Source organism: Tursiops truncatus, chromosome 14 (genome assembly GCF_011762595.2).
Source record: "Tursiops truncatus isolate mTurTru1 chromosome 14, mTurTru1.mat.Y, whole genome shotgun sequence".
In the NCBI taxonomy this organism is placed as follows: domain Eukaryota; kingdom Metazoa; phylum Chordata; class Mammalia; order Artiodactyla; family Delphinidae; genus Tursiops; species Tursiops truncatus.
Window position 1 is genome coordinate 7698401 of NC_047047.1, and position 14860 is coordinate 7713260.

Sequence of the window (14860 nt, forward strand, 5' to 3'; positions counted from 1 at the left end):
CCGAGGTCCGCCCCGCGCCCGCCGGAAGTGGTGCCTGCGGCTTCCGGCTCCGCCCGCCGCGGCGTCGCTGGCGTTCAGTCAAGTCGGGGCCGTCGCGGAGTGGAGCGGGTTTGGATAGCAGCTGGCGGAAGGCACAGTCATGCCCCGCTATTACGAGGACAAGCCGGAGGGCGGCGCGTGCGCGGGCTTGAAGGAGGACCTCGGCGCGTGCCTGCTGCAGTCGGACTGCGTGCTCCAGGTAGCGCGGCCGGGCGCTCGGGTGACCTACGCCCGAAGCGGGGAGGCGGGGCCGGTGGAGGGCTCTCGGCCGGCCGCGGCGATAGTCAAGAGAAGTGCCTCGGAGTTCGCCGTCCTCGGTGTCGAACGCAGCTCCAACTTAATGAATTTGGGCGCATCCACTGTCAGAGCCTCACTTCCCAGGTGGTGTGAAATTGGAGAGAACGGTGCCGCCCCGTTGGGTTTTTGTAAAGGTTAAACTATTTCGGGTCGAGAAACACGGAGTGTTGCCACTCTGCTAGGTTCTGGAGGCATAAAGGAGAATAAGAAAGGTTTCTTGAGCCCTAGAAAATAAGAATCAGTAAATTAGGAGGTAATTACATGAACCTGGCACACTATTGCCTAGTAAATTCTCCTTTCTGTGTTCAGTGGTGGCTGAATAGATTCTCTGCCTACCCTGTGTTGGTTTGAACGTGTTGCTGAGTTGAGTTCTGTGCATTCCTGCGTAAGTTGTAAATGAGGCAGCTCTTTATTTTCACCACTTTGTATCTTGCTCCCCCTACCGTGGATCTTGTGGTTTTACGTGCTGTGATGGGAGCTATTGCTCTCCTGTTTTTCCCTCACTACAGCCCCAGGTCTTCTCAGGAGCCAGTGTGAATGCAGAGGTTCAAAGTCGACTGGGGAACCTGGGTTCTGGCCTTGAACCCAACCAAAGCACAAGTACCTTTTCCGCTCACCAAGGCCTGATGAGAGGGCAATCCGTTGGGTGCAATTATTTTTGCATTCGGAGATGTAATTTCAGGAAGTTGCCTTTATTTCAAAGAAAAGACAACTACGCGAAAATGGACATCAACCATGAGGCTATATTGGTGTTTCTGCTGATTCATGTTTTACATTTGGTTCACTGTTTTTGGCAAGGGCTGTGTAAGCATTGAGTAAATACTTGTTTTATGAGTAGAGGAGCAAAATGCCTCGGGCACCCAGTGGAGAGCAACTGATTTTGCTTGAGAATTTGGAAACTTCTCACAGGAGGAGGTAACATTTGCTCTGAGTCTTAAAGGATGAGTAGTAGTTTATCAAGGAAAGGAGTGGAGGCTGTAGTGTTTGTGGGGGGAATCTGAAAGAACACGTGCAGAATCATGGAGATGTGGCAGGCCCACGAGAAGCTGGTGCCCTGCTGGGCTGGAGGACGGGGAATGTGCCGGAAGGTTTGAGAGGACGGTTGCCATGGGTGACGGGTGTCACAGTGAGCAGCTCCGGCACAGAGTAGGACTGAGGAAAGAAACTCTGGAAGTGGAAGAGAATACTGGTGGCAAGGAGAACACCAAATTGGTTTTTTGCAGTGATTGATTGATTTAGCAAACATTTGAGTGCCAGGTCTGATTGAGGGGACATACAGATGAATGGGACACACTGTAGAAATTGGATCTCTGGGAAGCTCGGAAGGTGTAGGCAGACGTAATGACCCGGACACATTGTACGGATGTTGCTTTCCCCCACTGAGTATGTGGCCTTTTTGTTGCTGAATTTGGTCAACTAGGAAAACGTGGTGTTTTCAGATAAAGAGTCTCTTAAATAGAAGTGCATTGACAGATTGAGTTAAATTCATCCTGAATGGTCACTTCAACTGGACTATAAAATGGCAATACTGAGGCAAAACATTGAGTTATGCAAATCCAGGCGGATATCCTACCTTCTCGGATGGTGTCACTGGCAGCTCTAGCCCACCCCTCCCCACTAGGAACTCAAGACCAAGGGGAGTTCTGCTGAGGTATATGCCTGCTGTGTATGGCCACCTCATTTATGATAAGGTTTTTGATTCCTCAGCTCCTTGAATAAAGAAATTAATCTGATCTTTTGGCAGATGATGCTATAGTCTCTCCTTGCCAATCTTTAACCCACCTGCAAAGCTGCTAGACTTTACTTTAGGGAGGAATTAAACATAAAATACTTAGTTCTGGGGCTGCACTGAGAGATAGCCAAGGAACTGTAGGGGCTCAGAGAAGCTCAGGGTAATGGTGAAAAGGATGTAAACTCTGGTGGGGCTGAGAGAGAGAAACAAGGAGAGAAACAAGGAAAAAGCAGATTCAAAAGGCATCTCTTGGATAAACTTCTTAGGATTCTGACTCCTAGGCGTTGAAACTGTGCCCAAGGAACTCAATTACAAGTTATCTCCCTTGTGTCTATTAACAGCTTCCAGACCTGCTGACTTTTCATCAGAATCACCTGGAGATGGAGGTGGAGAGCTTAAAAGTACAGATTCCACTGCTCTCCCCATCTCCCTTGTAAATTAAAAGTGTCTCAGGTTGATTCTTGGATACAGCCATGTTTGGGAATCACCAGTCTTGACCTCAGAAGGCAAATAAGCTTGGGAGTGTCTTAGTTGGGTTATAGGTTCAGACGAATATTACAGAGACCCAGAATAACAGTGGCTTAAAAGAGAGAATTCTCTTTCTTGTTTGCCTATAAGTAGGGTCTAGTCTGATCCTCTCTGTCTTCCATGGACCTAAGCACTGTTGATTGGTGGTGTCAGGTGCTGTGATGGGAGTTAGGATGTTACTCTCCCACTCCTGGTCCAAGACTGCCTTGCTTCCACATCATCAGGCCTAGTAACATGGGGGAGGAAAGTGGGGCAAGCCACTTTCCATTACAGACCAACCCAGAAGTTTTACATTTCAGTTCCCTGCATATTCCATTGGCTAGAACTTAGTCACATGACCATACCCAGCTGCAAGGTGGCTGGGAAATCTAGCTCAGCCATATGCCCCACTCAAAAGGAAGAGTGAATATTAAGGGGGCAATTAGCAATCTGCCATTAGGGGTGGAGGTGGAGGAAGATGAAGTAATATTTCTCTCTTAAGTGTAGTATCTAGATGGATCTTCCCGGTAGGCAGTTGGCAGTATGGGTTGAAAGCTTGTGAAAAAGATGGCATCTCAGATACGGTTTGGGGAAGCATCAGTTTATAAATTACAGTCTTTTTTTTTTGAAATTATAGTCCCCTTGTTATTTATTTATTTATATTTTTGAGGTACGTGGACCTCTCACTGTTGTGGCCTCTCCCGTTGCGGAGCACAGGTTCCGGACGCGCAGGCTTAGCGGCCATGGCTCACGGGCCCAGCCGCTCCGCGGCATGTGGGATCTTCCCAGACCGGGGCACGAACCTGTGTCCCCTGCATCAGCAGACGGACTCTCAACCACTGCGCCACCAGGGAAGCCCCAGTCTTTTGTATAGTTATAGTCTTTTATCTCTATGTTGTTCATGTGGGCAACCTCATTACAGAGTTTGAGGGAGGAATATTATAGTGCAGAGAAGCTTGCTACTCTGTTCTGGTTCACTTTTGAGATTCACTGATGTAGATGACAATTCAAATCTAGGGTCCAACAGACATAAAGTCTGGAATGTGACCAGGATTCCTGGGGATCAGGAATGCCATAGATATGGTACCTTGTAGCTTTTTTCACAGTAAAAACTAGGAGTGTGACTGCAACTTGCAAAATAAAGGTTTTGGAGAGTGATTGCAGTGGTGGAGTCGGGGTATCAAAATCTGCTTGAGGGGAAATCCTTGATAATGAAGAGCAGGTGAAATTTAAGTTACACCAGAGCTTTCTACTTAAGTAGTACTCTAGCCGACCTCATTAACATCTTTCTGAAATGTTGAGAACCAGCACTAAAGCTGTTCAGACTTTAGGGCACCTAATTGGGGCTGTTTGAGCGTTTAAAGTTAACATGGAACAGGGTCATTTTTACTCTCAGACAAAATTGCTTGATTCATTTTGCATTGGAATTCACTTCGAGTTGGAAGATTTCACGATCTTCCTTTATATCGTGAAGCACTGCATAAAGGTAAAGTTTATGAGCAGTATATGATTTATTTATTATTTCTTTAACAGTAATAAAATGTAAGGTTTTGATTTTTTTCCCTTGTGAATTGCAAGTTAGTTTAATGTCGTTAAACCTCAGGTGATTCAGAAAATTCAAGTTCAGTCTCCCTTTTCCAGATGTTGTTTTATGCATTTACAGTGCTGGGAAAGGGGAACCCCCTCAGCACCTTTCCCTCCCCCCTCCCCATTACCTCCCCCACTTTGTGACTTGCTCACACTGCCAGTGAACATTAGCATGTGTATACCTTTTCCTACCTGCTGTTTGAAGCTCTGTGTAGACAGGAATATCTTGTATTTACTTTTTAACCTCCTGCTAAACTGATGTAGGACAGTTCTGAATTTATTTTAAAATAAATTAGTCCTTGTGAGTGTTTAGTTACTAGATAAATTAGTAGGATAGGGGGTTCAAAAAGAAAGTTTGCAGTGGTTAAATTTTAATCTTGCTTCTTTGAGTTGTGAAATATACTTTCTGTAGATGCTTTTGTGTCCAATATATTTAAGTGCCTTTGTGTTCAATTTATGGCAGTAAATTTGTTCAAAATATTTTAAGATAATGAAGATATGATAATGAAGTCATTTCTATCCCATGTTTACCTACTAAAATACTACTAAATTTTAGCTCTTAATCTAGTTTTGCAGTTACTTTGTCAAGTGTGATTTTTAAATTAGTCTTACTTGTTAAGAGTCAGAAATAAGCACTTCCCTTGTGAATGTGTTCTTGTAGCACTGTCCTGTCTTGATGGCAGAAAGGGAATGGTTTAATCCATTTTTCTTAAGCTCTTATGAGCTTTCACTGCTTAAAGACCAGTTAATTTCACACTGGGCCCAGGCAGATCTTCCCTTCCAAGTATATATAAATTCTGTTAAAATCTCACTCTCCTCTTCAAATTCTTACTCAGTGAGCTTCTCAGAATAGAGAGCTTGACTGTGGCAGTAGGGGGTGGGAAAACACAGAGATGTGTTGGAGATAAACTTGCTTGCATTAAAACGATATTGTAATTGGAGACTTTAAAGCCACTTGATACTACCTTCCAGAACAAACCCTCCCATTCAGCACTACAGCATTCCTGATCGCTCATGTGCACACCCTCCCTCCCTCCCTCCCTCTCTCTCTCCTTCTCCCTCCCTCCCTCTCTCCCCACTCTTTCTCTCCCCCCTTTCTCCCTCTCTCTCTCTCCCCCCTTCCCTTTTTCTCTCTCCCTCCCTATCCCTCCTTCCCTCTCTATCTCTCCCTCCCTCCCTCCCTCTCTCTCCCTTCCTCCCTCTCTCTCCCCCTTCCTCCCTCTCTCTCTCCCTCTCTCTCCCTCTCTCTCTCCCCCTTTCCTCTCCCTCTCTTTCTCCCTCCCTCCCCCTCCTTCCCTCTCTCCCCCCTTCCTCCCTCTCTCTCTTCCCCCTTCCTCCCTCTCTCTCTCCCTCCCTCTCCCCACTCTCTCTCCCTCCCTCTCTCCCCCTTCCTCTTTCCATCTCTCCCTCCCTCTCCCCTCCCTCCCTCACTCCCTCCTTCTCCCTCACTCCCTCCCTCTCTCTCCCTCCCTCCCTCTCTCTCTCCCTCTCTCCCATTCCTCCCCTCTCTCTCTCCTTCTCCCTCCCTCCCTCTCTCCCCCCTTCCCTTTTTCTCTCTCCCTCCCTATCCCTCCTTCCCTCTCTATCTCTCCCTCCCTCTGTCCCTCCCTCTCTCTCCCCCCTTCCTCCCTCTCTCTCTCTTCCCCCTTCCTCCCTCTCTCTCTCCCTCCCTCTCCCCACTTTCTCTCTCTCCCTCCCTCTCTCCCCCTTCCTCTTTCCATCTCTCCTTCCCTCTCCCCCTCCCTCCCTCAGTCCCTCCTTCTCCCTCACTCCCTCCCTCTCTCTCTCTCCCTCCCTCTCTCCCCCTCCCCCCTTCCTCCCTCTCTCTCCCTCTCTCTCCCCCTCTCTCTCCCTCTCTCTCTCCCTCTCTCTCCCCCTTTCCTCCCCCTCTTTCTCCCTCCCTCCCCCTCCCCCTCTCTCCCCATCCCTCCCTCTCTCTCTCTTCCCCCTTCCACCCTCTCTCTCCCTCCTTCTCCCTCCCTCCCTCTCTCTCCCTCCCTCTCTCTCCCCCCTCCCCCCACTCCCTCCCTCTCTCTCTCTCCCTCCCTCTCTCCCTCTCTCTCTCTGTGTCACACACACTACTTTCTTCTCTGTCTTTAGGACTTCTTGAGTGTGAAAGTTTTAAAAACCCTGAAGAAACCCTGTTACTACTTTCACCTTTACTCTTTCCCTTTCTTACACATGAGGAGGTGAAGATAACAGTTTCTAGATTTTTATATAAACATTTTAAAGAAAAGTATCCCATGGAAACCAGCGTTTTCAAAAATTCAAGGGCACCCTTAAAGTGCCCCAAAATTATTTTACATATTTTTTCATTCTATCCTTTTTTTCTTAAGTACCAACAGTCAAAATGAATTATGAATTATTTCTTATATTATTGTTTTCTGCTTTTCCTTAACTTTTTAAAAAAGAACTATTTCCAGAAGGACGGTTATTTTGTACTTTGTGAGAAAATTTTTCAGGTATTTATATTGTTTTATGTGTCATAGGAAGGAAAATCCCCTCGGCAGTGTCTGAAGGAAGGAAACTGCAAAGCTTTGAAATACTCATTTTTTGAGTGTAAAAGATCAGTGGTAAGTAGCTAACGATTTTTAAAAGCTTATGATAGAAATTAGCTCTGTGGAGTTAAATATGTGAGTGACTTAGTAATTATAAATAGGTTGCAGTGATATCACTTGGAAAAAAGGATGTATTTTTTCTTCCCCAGTGAATTAACGTGAGGTGGCATTCATGCACACCCACAGCTGATTGTTCCGTTATTGCTGTTCTGCTAACCACAGCAGCTAAACTTCATGGAGTTTTGAAAGAGAGAGAGTTCAGTCTTGGCAGGTGTAGATGGGGCACAGTTGAGGTTGGTCACTGTGTATGTGGGTCATTTGGCAGCTACACACAGACCCATAATGTGGGGTCTGTGGTGCGTGCACTGTGCCTTACATGTTGGTGTGATTAGGAGAAGATGTTGGTGTCTGTGTTTGAATTTGTAGAGTGAGGGATTGTGGAAAGACAGCCTAAGAGGACATTACAAATCTCATGGTTTCTACTCTAGTGTTCTTTGATTCCAAATATCTACAAAGATCTTTGGAATAGAAACCAGGAGCCTTCTCTTTGTGAAAAGAAAATACGAAATCAGAAAAATGGACATCCCTCTAAAGACAGCAGTAACTTGGACTTGCTAACCTGCTTTTGTTTGTTGAGGGACAGCACTCAGATCCCTTCCCTTTTGTTGATAGGAGAAGCAGAGAGTACAGGATATTATGGTCTGGGAGGCCAGACAAGAACTTGAGCATGTTTGCTAACTAACCAGATCCTGGGAGGTGTAAAGTTAGATTAAATTTAGCCATGCTCTCTTTCTTTTCTCAAGTGACACAGTTCTTTGCCATATTTTCCCGTCATTTAATGTAAGAAAAGAGGATTTTCTTGCCTTCTCTCACATAGTTTTGTTACCCATGTAAGATGCAAGCCTTTAGATCTTCCAAGAATGTCAGATCATGTTTAAATAATTGAGAAGTTATAAAGAACAGTTACTGTAAGAGGTGATGAGTTGTCCTTTTTAATCGTAATGATTGAATTTGTAATAAACTCCCTGTAATTCGTGGCCTGAACATCAGTCTTTGATCTCCAAAGAACTTTAAGAAATCAGAACATGTAAAAATTTCCCACAATTTATCTACCTTCTGCAGAAATTTGTAACCATCTTGAATAAAAAGTAAACATGCTTCTGACCATTTCAAATATCAGTACAAGGCAGAGCTTCACTCATACTTTTGGACTCCAGAAAGAGCAGTATAGGGAACTTTTTAACAGACTTAGAGATTCTTGCAGCCCTTAAGACTGTGACTCACTGTTAGTCCTCCAGCATAGTGGAGTTGCCTCACACTTAACTGTTGTAACTTATGCACTCTTGGCAAAAACCTGAAACAAAATAATTTAAATTGTGCTGGTAATTTTGCTTGATATTTCAAACAGTGAGTGTACGACCCAGAGTGAAGGTGAGATGGTGAGTTTGAATGGGCTGTTCCCTCTTAATATAAGCTTCTCATCATCCTGATCATGATTCCCATGTTTGAAGATTATTTATTTATTTTTTGAAAATGTGGTTCTTAGCTACTTTATCTAGTGCTCAGATGAAGAAATAGCAGTCTGTCTCACACTGGCTGTGTTGTCCTCATTAATAGGGTTTAACTCTAAAATAATTCCTTCCTATGGAATTTCTAGGGAGTGGTATTGACTGTCTATGCAATTTTGCCTTCTCTACTGACTAGGACCCTTCACACTACCACACCACCCTTAAGAAGTGGCTGCACTGTGAGGCTTAAGTGAAAGAACATAGAATTGACCTATGAGTAGTAATTTAAGGACTTTTAATACTAAAGTGTCAGTAACATTGTTCAAGGCTCTTTCCTCTTTTCAGTTACTATTTAAAGATTTAAAAAACACTTGAATATTAACCCAAACAAAACCTAATTAGAAAGTCAAGTTTGTTTGAAGAACAACATACATTGAGTGTACTTCAGAGAAAAAGATAAATGAAATTTGGACTCAAGAAGAAAATCCTTATTGTGACCTTAAATGGAACTTTCGTTTTTAACGCCATCTTTTTTTCCCCCCCCTTGGGAGCTGTGACCATGGCCTTTTTGAGTGTGCTGGAAACTGGTTTACTTCTCTCATATAGTGACACCTGTTACCAAATCTGTGTTTAATTATGGTGTCCAGAATATTATTTAATTGTATATTTATTTTCAGTTGGATGCCAGATCAAGATTCAGGGGAAGAAAAGGATATTGATACTACTATGTTGAAACCAAGATGAAAACAACAAAGGATTTTCTCTGTCATTAAAACAGAGAAGCCAAAATAAGAAACATACTTTTTGTTACATCTGTTCGGTTGGAGCAGTTTCTTCCTCCATGGAACACTGAAGAAAATGGATGAGTATGTATGAAGTAAATGCTTCTCTTGCTCTAAGTTATTTTTAGAAGAAAAATTTAATTGAATAGTTACGAGCTAAGAACATACTAGATGTGTTTTAAGAATTGTTCTGAAGCACAGAGAATGGAAAGATTATTTTCAAACTTGACTTCTCAACCAAATGACACAGTTTGTACATCCTTCGTGAATATTGTGAAGGCCACTAACAGGACTGTTAAAATCAACATGGTGCCTGGTGAGAAAATGTCTATCTTGAAAGTTTAGGATAAAACTTTCTTTTATTCAGTCTGTACTATTTAGTTCTAAAATAAATTGTGTTTGATTCCTTGGAGAAGAAATGCTTCCCTTGCACTGAATCACTGAAGTAACAACCTCAAAACATTAATATCACTCATTAGGCATAGCTGGATACAAGGCCTGGGATTATGCTGCCAGGGCTCCTTGCCTCCATCTCTTGACTGTTTTTCTCTGTCTCCTGACCTCGTTTTTAGGCTGGCCCTTTCTACATAATGGGAATGAGGCCATCAAAAGCACACATCCTTAAGGTCTGTGACCCAAAAAGAAGAGAGATAACCTCCTTTTCTAGGGTCCACTAATCAGACCCTACAAAAGGACTCTAACACCTGCCCCTGAATTAGACCTGTAGTCCCTGTGGAAAAAGGGATGGGACCCCATGATCTTGGCCAGGCCTGGGTCTTATGCACTGTATTTGGTAACTCATGTCAGAATCTCATTGAATGAATGCTGGGCTTTATCCTAAAAGGAAAGAAGGATTCAGAGCCAGTAGGTATTGACTATAGAAGGCAAGACTGAAAACCATGAAATGCTTGTAAAAGTTTAGAATCATGTAATTTTATTCCAATCACATAATACAGTAGAGCCAGATGTGAATCCAAGTTTCCAGTTTTTTTTTTTTTTCAGTATTGAAGAATAATGGAAGGAGCCATAGCTTCTTCATAGACCTGCAGGTCACTGGAGTTAAAGCAATCAAGGTATTCTGTAGCTCATTTGCTTTCTTAAAGGTTCACCTAAAGTTGTGAGAATTCCACATCAGCACTGATCCTTGTTGCAGAAATTCACTGAGGTCTGTTGTATATACTATTCACTGGGAAAGGGAAAAGGATAGATTTTTTCAATACCTCTTGTATACCTGCTTAAGTGCTACAACTTTTATTAAAAGTTAAGTTTGATAAGAAACTCAAATTATTTTATAGAACCCTATCTTTTTCTTAGTCACAGCTTTATTGAGAGCTTCATTGGAAGAAATTCAAATACCATAAAATTCACCCTTAAAGTATACAATTTCAGTGTTTTTTTTTTTTTAATAGTCACAGTCATGAAGCCCAGTCATGAAGCCATCACCACTGTCTAATTCCAGGGCATTTACATCACCCCAAAGAGAAGCCCCATCTCCATTAGCAGTTACTCCCTCCTCCCCCCCCCCACCCCCCCCCCCCCACCAGCTCTTGGCAACAACTCATACATTTTCTGTGTCTGTAGATTTGCTTATTCTGGACATTTCATAAACACAGAAATATGTAATATGTAGCCTTTTGTGACTGGCTTCTTTCACCATGTTTTCAAGTTTCATCTATATGTAGCATCTATCTGTACTTCATTGCTTTTTATTGCTGAATAATATACCATAGTATAGATATACCACATTTTTTAAATCCATTCATCAGTTGAGGAAATTTTGGGTTATTTGCACTTTGGGGCTATTATGACTAATGATATGAACATTTATTTATTAATGAGTTTTATCCGGACATGTTTCATTTCTTTGGGTTATATACCTAAGAGCGGTATTACTGTGTCGTATGATAACTCCATCTTTAACTGATAAACTGCCAAACTTTTCCACAGTGGCTACATCATTTTACATTCCCACCAGTAATGTATGAGGATTTTAATTTCTCCATATCACCAATAGTTGTTATTTTTCACCTTTTGGGTTTTTTTATTATAACTTCTTAAAAATTTTATTTTTTAAAATTTTTATTGGAGTATAGTTGATTTACAATGTTGTGTTAGTTTCAGGTGTACAGCAAAGTGAATCAGTTATACATAAACATATACTCACTTTTTTAGATTCTTTTCCCATATATGCCATTACAGAGTATTGAGTAGAGTTTCCTGTGCTATACAGTAGGTCCTTCTTAGTTATCTATTTTATATATAGTAGTGGGTATATGTCTATCCCTATCTCCCAGTTTATCCCTGCTCCCTCCCTTACCCCCTAGTAACCATAAGCTTGTTTTCTACATCTGTAACTTTATTTCTGTTTTGTAGGTAACTTCTACATCTGTAACTTTATTTCTGTTTTGTAGGTAAGTTCATTTGTACCCTTTTCTTAGATTCCACATATAAGGCATATCATACAATATTTGTCTTTCTCTGTCTGACCTACTTCACTCAGTATGACAGTCTCTAGGATCACCCATCTTGCTGCAGATGGCATTATTCCGTTCTTTTTTATGGCTGAGTAATATTCCATTGTATATATGTACCACACCTTCTTTATCCATTCCTCTGTTGACGGACACCTAGGTTGCTTCCATGTCCTGGCTATTGTAAATAGTGCTGTAACGAATATTGGGGTGCTTGTATCTTTTTGTTTGTTTATTTATTTATGGCTGTGTTGCTTCTTCGTTGCTGTGCACGGGCTTTCTCTAGTTGTGGTGAGTGGGGGCTACTTTTCGTTGTGGTGTGCGGGCTTCTCACTGCAGTGGCTTCTCTTGTTGCAGAGCAGGGCTCTAGGCATGTGGGTTTCAGTAGTTGTGGCTCTAGAGTGCAGACTCAGTAGCTGTGGTGCACGGGCTTAGTTGTTCCACATCACGTGGGATCTTCCCAGACCGTGGTTCAAACCCGTGTCTGCTGCATTGGCAGGCGGATTCTTAACCATTGGGAGGGCCCCATGTATCTTTTTGAATTACGGTTTTCTCCAGATATATGCCCAGGAGTGGGATTGCTGGATCATAAAGTAGCTCTATTTTTAATTTTTTAAGGAACCTCCATACTGTTCTCCATAGTGGCTGTACCAATTTACCTTCCCACCAACAGTGTAGGGGGGTTCCCCTTTCTCCATAGCCTCTCCGGCATTTCTCGTTTGTAGATTTTTTGATGATGGCCATTCGGACTGGTGTCAGGTGATACCTCATTGTAGTTTTGATTTGCGTTTCTCTAATAATTAGCGATGTTGAGCATCTTTTCATGTGCTTTTTAGCCATCTGTATGTCTTCTTTGGAGAAATGTCTATTTAGATCTTCTGCCTATTTTTTGATTGAGTTGTTTGTTTTTTTGTTATTGAGCTGCATGAGCTGTTTGTATATTTTGGAGATTAATCCCTTGTCGGTTGCTTCGTTTGCAAACATTTTCTCCCATTTTGAAGACTTTTTGTTTTGTTGATGGTTTCCTTCGCTGTGCAAAAGCTTTTAAGTTTCATTAGGTTCCATTTGTTTGTTTTTTATTTTCATTACTCGAGGAGGTGGATCAAGAAAGATCTTGCTGTGATTTATGTCAAAGAGTGTTCTGCCTATGTTTTCCTCTAAGAGTTTTATAAGGTCTTTAATCCATTTTGAGTTTGTTTTTGTGTATGGTGTTAGGGAGTGTTTTAATTTCATTCATTTACATGTAGCTGTCCAGTTTTCCCAGCACCACTTATTGAAGAGACTGTTTTTTCTCCATTGTGTATTCTTGCCTCTGTCATAGATTAGGTAACTACAGGTGTGTGGGTTTATCTCTGGGCTTTCTGTCCTGTTCCATTGATCAGTATTTCTGTTTTTGTGCCAGTACCATACTGTTTTGATGACTGTAGCTTTGTAGTATACTCTGAAGTCAGGGAGCCTGATTGCTCCAGCTCAGTTTTTCTTTCTCAAGATTGCTTTGGCTACTTGGGGTCTTTTGTGTTTCCATACAAATTGTAAAATTTCTTGTTCTAGTTCGGTGAAAAATGCCTTTGGTAATTTGATAGGGATTGCATTGAATCCGTGGATTGCTTTGGGTAGTATAGTCATTTTCACAATATTGATGCTTCCAATCCAAGAACATGGTCTATCTCTCCATCTGTTTGTGTCATCTTTGATTTCTTTCATCAGTATCTTATAGTTTTCTGAGTACAGGTCTTTTGCCTCCTTAAGTAGGTTTAGCCCTAGGTTATTTTATTCTTTTTGATGAGGTGGTAAATGGGATTGTTTTCTTGATTTCTCTTTTTTTTTTTTTTTTAACATCTTTATTGGGGTATAATTGCTTTACAATGGTGTGTTAGTTTCTGCTTTATAACAAAGTGAATCAGTCATACATAAACATATGTTCCCATATGTCTTCCCTCTTGCGTCTCCCTCCCTCCCACCCTCCCTATCCCACCCCTCCAGGCTGTCACAAAGCACCGAGCCAATATCCCTGTGCCATGCGGCTGCTTCCCACTAGCTATCTACCTTACTACGTTTGTTAGTGTGTATATGCCCATGACTCTCTCTCGCCCTGTCACAGCTCACCCTTCCCCCTCCCCATAACCTCAAGTCCGTTCTCTAGGAGGTCTGCGTCTTTATTCCTGCTTTACCCCTAGGTTCTTCATGATATTTTTTTTCTTAAATTCCATATATATGTGTTAGCATACGGTATTTGTCTTTTTCTTTCTGACTTACTTCACTCTGTATGACAGACTCTAGGTCTATCCACCTCATTACAAATAGCTCAATTTCGTTTCTTTTTATGGCTGAGTAATATTCCATTGTATATATGTGCCACATATAGTACGATTTCTCTTTCTGATATTTTGTTGTTAATATATAGGAATGCAAGAGATTTCTGTGTATTAATTTTGTATCCTGCAACTTTACCAAATTCATTGATGAGCTTTAGTAGTTTTCTGGTAGCATCTTTAGGATTTTCTATATATAGTATCATATCATCTGCAAATAGTGACAGTTCTACTTCTTCTTTTCCAATTTGGATTCCTTTTTCTTCTCTGAGTGCCGTGGCTAGGACTTCCATAACTATGTTGAATAAAAGTGGCAAGAGTGGACATCCTTGTCTTGTTCCTGATCTTAGAGGAAGTGCTTTCAGTTTTTCACCATTGAGAATGACGTTCGCTCTGGGTTTGTCATATATGGCCTTTATTATGTTGAGGTAGGTTCCCTCTATGCCCACTTTTTGGAGAGTTTTTATTATAAGTGGGAGTTGAATTTTGTCAGAAGCTTTTTCTGCATCTACTGAGGTGATCATAGGGTTTTTATTCTTCAATTTGTTGATGTGGTTTATCACACTGATTTGCAGATATTGAAAAATCCTTGCATCCCTGGATGAATCCCACTTGATCATGTTGTGTCATCCTTCGAATGTGTTGTTGGATTTGGTTTGCTAGTATTTTGTTGAGGATTTTTGCATCTTTGTTCATCAGTGATATTTCCTTTTTTTGTGATAGCTTTGTCTGGTTTTGGTATCAGGGTGATGTTGGCCTCGTAGAATGAGCTTGGGAGTGTTTCTTCCTCTGCAATTTTTTGGAAGTTTCAGAAGGGTAGGTGTAAACTCTTCTCTAAATGTTTACGAGAATTCACCTGTGAAGCCATAGTCCTGGACTTTTGTTTCTTGGAAGATTTTTAATCACAGTTTCAATTTTAGTACTTGTGATTAGTCTGTTCATATTTTGTTTCTTCCAGGTTCAGTCTTGGAAGGTTGTACCTTTCTAAGAATTTGTCTATTTCTTCTAGATTGTCCATTCTATTGGTGTGTAGTTGCTTGTAGTAGTCTCTTACTATCCTTGGTATT

At 41.8% G+C, this 14860-nt stretch overlaps 2 protein-coding genes across 2 annotated transcripts in view; one reads left to right on the top strand and one right to left on the bottom strand.

The window, feature by feature from the left end:
- The first annotated feature begins 66 nt into the window (after positions 1-66).
- COA5 (cytochrome c oxidase assembly factor 5) lies at positions 67-9433 on the top strand. The gene is made up of 3 exons (XM_004315850.4): positions 67-238; positions 6652-6735; positions 8906-9433. The coding sequence occupies exons 1-3, from the start codon at positions 140-142 to the stop codon at positions 8945-8947; spliced, it is 225 nt and encodes a 74-aa protein (XP_004315898.1). The 5' UTR covers positions 67-139; the 3' UTR covers positions 8948-9433.
- A 628-nt stretch (positions 9434-10061) lies between these two features.
- The window catches only part of INPP4A (inositol polyphosphate-4-phosphatase type I A), a 148516-nt gene continuing 143717 nt past the window's right edge, over positions 10062-14860 (bottom strand). Inside the window, exon 26 of the transcript XR_012325579.1 lies at positions 10062-10196. The gene's annotated coding sequence lies outside the window, so the exon portion shown is untranslated. The remainder of the gene's footprint in view (positions 10197-14860) is intronic.